Raw genomic sequence first — 10,931 nt, 5'->3', positions numbered from 1 at the left:
TTAATATTATAGACGCAACTAGCTATTAATCTATTATACATCCAAATGTTGCATAAAAATCGAAAAAAATAAAAACATTTTTATAAACGAAATTGAGGCAGTGTAACATAATTAGCTTCTAATTTGCAACCAGATAAGTGTATATGGTTGGAAAAACTCTGAAGTGGTGAGAACATAAAACTCATATCTTTTTAAACCCGAGGAATCTAAGGACGATATAATAAGTGAATGTGTGCAGAGTAAAGTTGTTGGACCAGAGAATAAACTAAAACTCATGGGCCATATAAGAGGTGTGTGAGAGACAATAATAAAATATGAATGGAATTTGAATATCATGATAAAAAAAAATTATTATAATACAGTGCTCTTTTTTTCTCCATTATTCAAACTTTTGACATGAGCAAAAAAATCGAACCTTTTGCTTTGCTCAAAAAAATACAATCTGTTAACCAAATCCACGCATTAATTCACCACTCATTAGCCTTCTTGGACGTGGCGTGATGTTGATATGTCGCCTTGTTTAGTTGCAGGACTTAACACTTGGGAAGATCCTTAGGCGGCGGCAAAATCGACTGATTGGGTCCTTTGCCGTTCTCCACCAAGAAAGCCATCTTTAATCCCCACGTCGTGTGTACCTCCAAGTGACAATGCATGAACCAAACCCCTATATTTTCCAACATATCAATCCATCAGTTTTATTATAATAGTATTTGACTTACTACCACAAGATTTTATTTGTTTTCTTTAATAATATGGAGATTAATTGCAAGTCTAGTCATACACTACTAAGAGCAACATCAACGGTGCAATCGCACCATGGATTTTAGTATTAAAATAACCGATTTTATTGCAAAAGTTGTGTCAGTAACGAAACCCGCGTGTAGGTTTACAACCGGGTGTAGAATTTAATTGTGAGACAAAAAATTTTACATTATTTTATTACTAACTCTCATTATTTTATTAATAAAACAACACTAACACACACACCCACTTTTACCACTGCCCATGGTCTAACAAAAGCTTGTGTAGCTGCTAAGTGATTTTTTATATATATTTTTTAGCAGAGATATTGATCTATGACCTAAATTTGCATGGCGATTAATTAACCACTAAACTACTAGTTGATTAACCTTTTTATTTTTTTGCTAAGCTTGGAAATATCATTCAAAATGAAAGTGCGGTATTACAAAAAGCATTTCCTAAAGATAGAGTAACCTTGGCAAAAAGAAAATAAAAAACAAGGTTACAATAGTTTGATTAACCTTATTTTTTATAACAAATATTAGGTTTACGTACCGGGATTATCTGCTCTGAATCTGATGACGACCCATCCACCAGATGGAACTCCGATTGTGTTCCTCTCAACCGGATCGATCAAATTGAAGTTTTTTGGGTCTTTCGTGGAGTTGAAGTTACCTAATCCACGACCGACTTCGAAAAAGTTAAAACCGTGAAGATGCACTGGATGGTTCTCAGGCGATATGACGCCAGTATCTTGGAGGACCAGCTGAACCGTGGCGTTGTACGGTAGCTTGTATAGCCTGGTGCCGGTTTCTGTGGCCATGTTCGTGACTGATCCTCCGCTGTAGTTAAAAACGTGTGGTGGGTTTTTAGGAAAATCCGTCGTGAAAACTCCACTTGTGTTGAAGTAATGAGCTGGGAGCAAAGCGGTTTTCGGCATAATGAAGGTTACATTGTTGATGCTGGCCACGACACGGCTTCCGTTTCCGGCCTTGCAAGTAGGGCATGCGTTTAGCCCAAGACCGACGGTGAAGAAGAGGTGGTGGTCGATGGTGGTCGGGACGAGGGCAGGGTACTTCTTGGAGTTGAGACTACGAAGAGACTTTGTGAAGTTGTTGGCGATGGAAGTAGCGTTTTGCGGCGGAGGGAGGGTGAGGATTGTTGGGGAGGAGGAGAGTGTTCCGGAGTAATGAACAGTTGCGGTGGCGGTTACGTTGTCCACTGCGATTGGGGCGTCCATGAAAGGAGAAGCCGTTACAAGGTATTTCCCGGCAGATTTTGAGGCGGTTAGGAGGACGTTGGTGGTTTGACCGGGGGCTATAAGGACGGTGTCAGTCTTAAACGGTTTAACGTAGACCGCGTCGACTTCGACCACCGTGAAAATATGGCCGGCGACTTTGAAAAAGAGCTCTTCATTAAGTGCAGCATTGACTAGTCGTAGAAGATAGGTTTTGCCATTCTCTACCGACAGTTTGTAACCTTCGGATGTAAAGAGAAGTTTTGCTCATGATCAGTTTTTTTTTTTTAATCATATAAATTAACTATTAGAAATTGAGAGATTGGTTACCTTGAGATGGACAATTTTTAACAGGGCCTGGGTGTCCGTTGATCATGTGAGCGTCCGAGACATTAGGGGCTAATCCAGACTTAAGCGCCTCGTTAATGATGTTTTCCGTATCCGATTTCCACCATTCACCTACAATTAGGATGAGCGTTAATTATAATTAGTCATGCCAAATTAACATATATGAAATGTAATAAACTTATAGCAACTTAAGATAATAGTGTTAGTGTCTAATTTTATGAGCTTTTAACTAAATCACGTTGTAATGAATGAGTGGATCAAAATCCCAACTCACTTCTGATATGAAATTTGTAACATACAGTATAATTAAACGGGTCGATCGGAATTTGAATTCTTGTGGATAGTTCAACTAACACTGGTGAATCGCAAACTACGAAAAAATTAAAATTAAATGGATCTGAACTTTGGTTAAAAATATAATGATTGATGAGATACCTAGAACGATGACTTTTTCATGGTCGGGTTTGGGGAAAGGATAGGGAACACCGCGTTTGGGAAGGATGACCAATGCACCGTAAACCGTTGCTCGGAGCCAGAGGATATGAGCATGCCACCAGAGCGTTCCTCGTTGGCCAGTCAAGGTATAGTTGTATGTGTAGACTTGACCAGGCTGGATCGGGCACTGAGTTATGTAAGCAGGCCCATCAGCCCATCCCGTTCTCACTTGTCTCACACCGTGCCTGATCGTCCAAAGTAACCAATTAATTTACTTGTGAACTTATTAATGATGATTCACACGAAGACTAAGTAGGAGCTTTACCAGTGGATGGAGAGGTTGTACTTGACGTGATTAACGACTTTGATAAGCAACGTGTCATCTTCTCGTGCGTAGATTGTGGGACCTGGATATCTACCGTTGACGGTCACGATTGGCTTGCTTGAGCATAGTCTTGTTGTGTTCTTCATCACAACCTACGTAATTTCAGACACAAATAAATTAGTAATAATTATTTTGCAAAGGTAAGCAAAAGGGGGAAAGATACATAAGACAAAAGAGAGACCAATTTTACTCATAATCATTACCTGATTGTAAGTTGTAACAAGAAAAGAAAAAAAACATGCTTCGTTGTTTCACATGTACGTTAAAAAAACATTATATACCCCTTTTACGTTGAATGATTGAACAAGTATGAGATTCATTTTCAAAATGTGAAAAATACCACACGTACATAAATCTGAAGTAATTTGTCAAAGTAAAGGCTATAATACAAAATAAAAAAAATATTACAGTAACTTTAAGTTCTAAAATATCCTACATGAAATCTAAAATTGCATATGTTCCACTATGAAGCCACAAAAAAATAATTATATAGATGTTTCTTTACGTAAGCATGTATGAATTATATTCGCATGTAAATATGTAATTAGCATAAATGTCGATTACGGATGTGTGTTTTATTTCGATTGTGGGGCTCAAAATCGATTGTGTAGGTGTATATATATATATATGGATAAGTTGCGACCATTTCACATGCAGCAATCAACATAAGATATCGGTGTGACTACTTGGTCACATAATTATAATATAAATACAAAATATACATGAACATATGTAAATGGAAATGTGGATAAATGTAAACTCACGTTAAACTTGTAATGGCGAATTATGCTCTCGGATGGAGCTGGGAACACAAAGAAGAAGGATATAAGAAATAGAAACCAAACCATATACCCCATCTCTCTCTTTCTTCTCGCTCTCTCTATCTCTTCTTCTTCTTCTTCTTCTTCTTAAGCTGTGTTTTTAGTCTTTTTCTCTCTGTTTCTGAGATGAACGACTGGCCAACGCAAGCTTATAAAGGAAGAGGAGAAAGAGATATGGAAACCAGAGATGGAGGCGACGTCGTTTTAGGTGGTAGGTCGACCCAAAATCCAATTCTTTGTAATTAAGATTCCCACTCTTACCACAACCAATCTCCCTGACCAAACCCAAGAAAATCATTTTTCTTTAATTTTCTTTTCGTAACATATTAGTAGTCAAAACTCTGTTTTGTTTAATAACATGTGTTTTTCTTGTTAACTAATTACCAAAACACGACATGTTCTTAATGCGAATTTATGTTTGAAATCTTTTGGATAAAATTTATAAAACCTAATAAGTTTTATTTATTTATTACTAAAACAGGAATTGACATCTTTATTTTAGTAAAGGATATTCAACTATTTTTCTAGTTCCACTTGATTTACCTTTTTACCGCCTACAATTGACACACTTTTTATTTATATTTTGGTCGCGAAACAACTCACACACTTAAATTTTCAAATTTCAGTTGGGATATAACACCGTGGTGGACAACTATAAACCATGCCCGCTAGTCTCGTTTATATATACTCAATAATTGTACTGCATATATTTAGTTTGTACTTATTTAAAGTTATTATCTGACTTTGAGTATATAGTACTTGTACTTTATGCACAACTTTGTATATAACTGTAGTCATGGAGTCCTTAAACTGCTTACTTCCTCACTTCAAGTTTGATTTCACTAACTCTTCTATGCCTATAGATGGTTGAGGGATCGAGTCAGTTCAAACAGAAGAAGTCAAGTCATGTTCCCTTGGATTTGAATGAAAGGTTAGATATACGGTATCATTGAAATCAGATTGTTTTCTTTAGTTAGTATGTAACTATGTATATACACATAGCATATGTAACAAGTATTGTACCGATTTGCTATACATAATTAAGTAAAAAGCCTTAGTTAAAAATCTGGATTTATAGCATTTTTATACTTGTCTGATTTCTCTTTTCGATAGCTGGAATTTGATGTTCAAATTATTTTTAATCTTTTCGATAACATTAAACCAACTGCAAAAGGTTTATATGTCAATTTCCATACTCAACACTAATTAAAAGTTAATGTAAATATAGTTCGTAAAAGTATCTACGTACTTCAGACATCAACTACTATTTATGTGTATACTTTGCGAAGAATGATTAGTGTTCTTAAGTTAAAGTTGACTAATGTATATATGATAATAATAATAATAATAACTCTTGTTTTTTGTTCAAATGTAGATAATATTCATAAGATATTGCATCAAAGATTTATTACATACATATCAAATTACTTGATAAATTTCATAGGCTTGATTTGTCTTATACATTCATGAGAAGGTTCATGATCTTTAAATTATATGCTCTATGGATAATGTAGACTTAAAGTGTTGTCAAACGCGAAATTTGGAATTGTGAAATGAGATAAACTTAAGATAGAGTATGTGTTTTACTTTGGTGAGACGTATACGTCTGAACTCTAAGTAGTATTTAAGACGACCACAAAACTTTTTGACATTTCTTTCCATAGATGGCCGAAATGTCTATTTTAAGATCACACATCTTAATTCCTTGGGGTATACATAACATTTTCCCCTTCTGCTTCACACTTAATTATTTGAGTATTTTAGTTTTTGGCAATGGGTATTAACATTGTAATATTAAACTCATTTTACCAAACTAGATTGAATTTCAATAGAAATCAAATTAGATTGAACGTATTACAGTTTCAAGTTTATTCTTCTACATCACAAAATAACCCCAAATTAATTTCGAACCAAAACTGGATCAAACATCCTAATGTGGTCGCTTTAATTATTTGGCATGCATGTAGATGTTCCTTTAGTCATACCAAACGAACATAACAAATTTTAACAGTCCAATGAAAACTAGGGTAAGAATACGAACGAGACCTTATAGTAAACTTTTTCTCCAACAACTTTATAACACATTTTTTGATATATTTGTAAATTTATCATATAAAAATAAAATTATGTATATAGATTAATATGTTATTATATATGGTATATGGATAGTGGATGCAATGGTCACATACGTATTGTCAAAAGTGTCTTAGAAGCTGTGTGAAGTGAGGTGGAGATTAGAATGCTTAGAAACTAAGACAGTAGAATAAGTTGAGAAATGGCTTTCATGTCGTTGTAAACAATGACCCAACAAAGACAGCCTCTTTGGGTTTGTTTCAAAGCTAAGGCTACATACAAAATGCGTGTCACTTGGACGACACCGTTTAGGTCACACACCATATAAACAGTTTTTATACATTTCTGGTCAAATTGGCTAATAAGTATGTTTGCCGTACGGAGATGTCCCAGTTAGCCACTTAAGCCGACAGATGATTTGCTGAGCGGTCATGGTTAAAATTGGGTAAAATGTCAATCACTTCCAATTTGTAGTTAATTTGTTATTGTCATTTTCTCAACAGTCTTTGAAAGTAACACTTCGTTTTAAGTGACACTAAAGTCCAAAAGACAACAACGTAACAATTTGGAATCCTGGAAATATCGACTGTTCTCATCAAAACTTTTTAATTTTTGTTTTGTATTTATAAGAATGTGTATAATTGTATTCTCATCAGCTTGGACTGAAAAGGTTGACTTTAGTTTGCTACTTGTTAGTGTGAGCTGGGCTAACTAAAACTCTTATGGGCTTTCAGAACTAAAATATCAAGCCGGGCCTGACGTAAACTAAACTATCGGAATATTTTGCAGTTGATTTTGCTTCTTCTTTTTTTGGTGTGGATTTTTCGTAAATTATCTCTAGATTTTGTGAGAAAAGGGAAAGTTTTAGATTAACCAGTAGGGATCATAATCTCTCGCTTGAGTTTGACAAAGATCTCCAAGCTCATGGCCAGTGTCTAGTTTTAATTTTTAATTTTTTTTTTCCTCATATCAAAGAGTATGATTTAATTTGTTTTCCTTAACAAAAGGCCCAAGAGAGTTATTGTTTACCTATGACCTCAAATCATTTTTGGAGTCGTATGCTCACACGGGCTCTTCTTGTCTCCTTAACATGTCTTTTTTGTTAGTTTCTTGTCTCTAACATCTTCCACGGGCCCAATATTTATCTTTTGTTTCTGTTGTCGCTTGAGCTTGACAACAAAGTGTCCAAGTCTTTGAAATGAATAATCCAACAAAAAGTAATGCATTTTAGTTGTATATGATGATTTGTGATATACAATTTTATTTTATTTTGCTTATTATACTAAACTACTGACAAAGCCTTTTATAAAAAAAATTTGAACATTTTGACTTTGATTTCAAATTAATTAATCTATGAAGGTAAAACGTAAAAGGTTTAGTTATAAGTTTATCAAAGTGAAGCGCTATGCGAAAATTTCGGATGCTCATATTCTTTGATTAGTTGAAAATCGAACCTTCTTTTGTCCAGGAGTTGCTCCTGATTTAGCAAACATTTCAAATCTCATATATACTAGTAAGAAAAATTAAATCAACTCAAAATTATGTATACATTCATGACCAAAGAAGATTGATTAACACTTTGAACTACAAGTTTCTAAATTTGAGCAATCAAATCCCCATACAAGAATCAGATTGAACCCAAAAAAAAAAAAAAAATCTTTGAACATTTTTTGTCAATGCAACTTCATCATCACACTTATTCCAACTACATCTAAAAAGAAGATTCGAGCTCATTACAATGTTGTCAGTAAAAGTTCATAACATTTCTACTACCAAACGGTTGAGAACCCGGTACTGGCCGGTTTGTCGGTGCGGCCGAATTGCCGCTTCCTCTTCGCCTTCCTTTACCCGGTGTCAAGTAAAACTTGAGCATTCCATTCTCAGCCTTACTAACTTTCTTCTTCCCACTAATGTATCCATCCACACTATTCCGTTGATACCCTCCTCCAGTGGTACCGGAACTTCTCCAACTCACACTACTATTGCTCCTAATCATCTTCGGATCAAACCCGTTTCTCGATTCTACATTCCACGATCGCGAAAACGTTCTATCCACACCACTTCTTCGTTCTTCTTCTTCTTCGTATTTGTTCCCGTTTTTCCAATGAAGCAGCCCGAATATGTTCCAACTCCATCGAGATTTCTTCGTCCTCTTCTTGTTGCATTCTATAGTCCCTACATTTTCTCTAACACCCATCTCGTAGTTGTTCTCAACTGAGCAACAATCGTCTCTCAGTGAATTCGAATGTGAATGCGAATGTGAAATCAAGTCTTTAGCCTCTCTGTCTTGAGTCAGTTTTAGTTCATCAATTTCAGCCATGACAGAGGCTGATATCTTCCTAGTGGAGCTAGAACGGTCAAGGCTCTTCCTCCGTCGTGAAGATGAGTCTAAGTAGTACTCTCGGGTCTGTGCAGATCCACCAGGAACAATCTCCTCATTTACACGTCCTGGTACTGGTGGTGGCTTTTCCACCGGAATCTGAGTATCTGACCTGAAAACATGATTACGAACCGGAGAATCTTCCACAACCGATAACATCGACGGCATTCGCGGCGGAGCAGCCGTTCTTCCGATCAAATATCCATCCCAAGAAGCTCGTGGCTCCTCAAAAGAGTAACGAGGGTCGTCCACCGAAACCCTACCGGCGTCAAGCGAGAATCTTCCGGCGTCGATTGAGAATCTTGGATCTGTATCACACGATCTCCGTCCGTAACCATACTCAGCGATTTCAGATTGAGTGTCCCTAAGCTGTCTCCCAATTGACTTCTCCACCGGTAACGCAGCGGATCCGGCGCCCGTTCTATGCTTCTTAAGCTTCTGCTTTTGTCGCCATTTCTGCAATTTCTTGCTGAATACTGATGCCGCTGACCAGAAACTCCCTGCAATCTCTTTGAAGTCTCTGTTCGTCTTCTTCGTCGTCTGAGGATTAATTTCCATTTGAAAGTCCTCAACTTTCTTCGTCTCCTCTTCTTCAATTTCTTCTTCCTCCTCTTCTTCTTCAACGATTTCGTCGATTACACTTCTGGGTTCCTTGAAAGTCCCAAAATTTATGTCTTTCTCGTTGTCTTGCTCACTTTCAATTATAGTTTCCTCCTCGAAAACAGGCGACTTTACAATGGAATTGATGCGTTCGAGATCAACCTCACTGCAATTTACTGATAAACCCTCTTTGGTTTGAGAATTATGCTCGGCGTCTTCGTGAAACAGAGACCAGAGAGTGTTCCTAACCCTAACATCACAGGATCTTCTCTGTGGCTCAAACGCACCCAAAGAAAAAGCTTCAGCCTTTGTCGCCGAAAACGATTTCGTCCTCCGAAGTTCCGGGAACAACGACCCGGAGGAGGAAGAGGGCTTGAAGATTGCTTTAAGAGCAGCGGAAGACGACGGTGGTTTCCTAGAAGAAGACGCGACGGTGTTCTTTCCGGTGATGTCTAGAACAGAGAGACGGTCGAAGAGACAAGAAGGGCAAAATCCGGTGAATCTTTCGTCCGGGTGACGATCACAGGAGGTAGAAGGACGGTGAGGCTGCGGCGGATGTGGCGGCGGAGCTAAAGCTACGGCTGACAACGCTGCAACTGGGTTGTTGTTTGCAGGATTATTCATAACCATAACCACCCGTGGCTCATATCGGGATTCGTAAAGATAGAAGAGAGCTTCAGAGAAAAATGTCGACCGATCTCGAGAGAGAAAGTCAGAGAAGAGAGAGCCGTTTGGGTTCTCAACGGATAGTGACAAAGGAAAGAGAAAATAGAGAGGGGCGATTAGTGAGTTTATAAAAGAAAGGGGTGAAATTAGAAAAAAGATAAAATATGAGGGGTCACTTTTTGAAATTTCCTTATAGCTAGTTCCGTTGTAACTTTAGCAGTGAGTCGTACTACAAGACTACTACTACTGCAGACAGAGTAAGCAAAAAAAAAGTCTAGGGGCTCTCGCTTGTTAAATGACTGTTACACCCCTAAGTTTTACTTCTACTATCGCTACCTATGAAGTTAAAAACCAAAGACCATCTTTGTTTTTTTTCACCAACTTGAAGGGACAAGCCATTTGTTTGTCTACTCATATTTTGAGTTTTCACACATCTTGTCTTTTTTTTTTTTTTTTTTTGAACTTTTAAGCTAACGTATGTATATTCAAATTTATGGATTCGACATAGCTGGAACCAAAACTCATCATTTATGATCGATTTTGTCATTACTAAAAACATTTTTATTCGAGTTTAAATGTGAATACGAATGTCCAAAGTCAAAGTGACACCAATCTTTGTGTTTTGGCTACTTATTGTAGAGAAATAGATTCTCATTCGTACGCGTGAACCTTCTTTCATCTTTGTTTTATGCATGTTTTTACTATTTTTCCATGATTCGGATTGACATATCAATTTATACTAAAGCCATGGACTAGTTAGTTTGATCATAATGTGTTCCAAAAAATAAAAACAATAGTTAGTTTGATCATATACATATATATAGTCGATTTCTGGTTAAATGGGGGCTGGTCAAAAAGTACGTTAACGAGATTGTAAATATGTGTTTTCGGATCCTACCTTGGCATGGTAAGACCACCATTAACAAGGGTATCTTAAAGAGTTCTTAAGTAAGAAATATGGCTTAGCTAAGACCCAAAACTAAGAAAAGTGGCTTAGCTAAGACCCAAAACTAACTTTAAGAACCAACCACATGTCATATTATTACTTTAATACTTCTAAGAACCATTTTTAAGATATCATTGTTAATCATGCTCTAATGCTAGCTTCATGTATGCATATATGGGTCTTGTAGAAAACAGGGAACTTCAGTGCAACAATTATATATCTTTACTTGGATTATATGTGTTAGTTTGTTGTTTGTGATTGTATGAAAATAATGACATTTTATTAGATGACATTGTTAG

The 10,931-nt window shown here is 36.6% G+C and overlaps 2 protein-coding genes across 2 annotated transcripts; both read right to left on the bottom strand.

Moving 5' to 3' along the window:
- Nucleotides 1-313: 313 nt before the first annotated feature.
- Nucleotides 314-4,314, bottom strand: LOC9315793 (laccase-4). Its single transcript, XM_021029137.1, has 6 exons — nucleotides 3,911-4,314; nucleotides 3,087-3,238; nucleotides 2,762-3,006; nucleotides 2,309-2,437; nucleotides 1,297-2,220; nucleotides 314-664 (listed from the first exon to the last, which is right to left on the bottom strand). Exons 1-6 carry the CDS (start codon nucleotides 4,001-4,003, stop codon nucleotides 534-536), a joined length of 1,674 nt encoding a protein of 557 aa, XP_020884796.1. The 5' UTR covers nucleotides 4,004-4,314; the 3' UTR covers nucleotides 314-533.
- A 3,254-nt stretch (nucleotides 4,315-7,568) lies between these two features.
- On the bottom strand, nucleotides 7,569-10,087 carry LOC9317629 (UPF0503 protein At3g09070, chloroplastic). The gene has a single exon (XM_021029133.1). The coding sequence runs from the start codon at nucleotides 9,648-9,650 to the stop codon at nucleotides 7,785-7,787; it is 1,866 nt and encodes a 621-aa protein (XP_020884792.1). The 5' UTR covers nucleotides 9,651-10,087; the 3' UTR covers nucleotides 7,569-7,784.
- Nucleotides 10,088-10,931: the final 844 nt, after the last annotated feature.

Source organism: Arabidopsis lyrata, assembly GCF_000004255.2.
Source record: "Arabidopsis lyrata subsp. lyrata unplaced genomic scaffold ARALYscaffold_4, whole genome shotgun sequence".
Lineage (NCBI taxonomy): Eukaryota > Viridiplantae > Streptophyta > Magnoliopsida > Brassicales > Brassicaceae > Arabidopsis > Arabidopsis lyrata.
The sequence above is the reverse complement of the archived record's forward strand: the minus strand, read 5'-3'. Positions and strand labels throughout refer to the sequence as shown.

What these genes read in the sequence shown, in the direction of transcription:
- LOC9315793 (XM_021029137.1), bottom strand. Translation starts at nt 4,003, where the DNA reads ATGGGGTATATGGTTTGGTTTCTATTTCTTATATCCTTCTTCTTTGTG. An exon ending in TTCGCCATTACAAGTTTAAC is followed by an intron (nt 3,239 to 3,910) that starts GTGAGTTTACAT and finishes GAAATTACGTAG; the next exon opens with GTTGTGATGAAGAACACAAC. An exon ending in ATTCAGAGCAGATAATCCCG is followed by an intron (nt 665 to 1,296) that starts GTACGTAAACCT and finishes TGGAAAATATAG; the next exon opens with GGGTTTGGTTCATGCATTGT.
- LOC9317629 (XM_021029133.1), bottom strand. Translation starts at nt 9,650, where the DNA reads ATGGTTATGAATAATCCTGCAAACAACAACCCAGTTGCAGCGTTGTCA.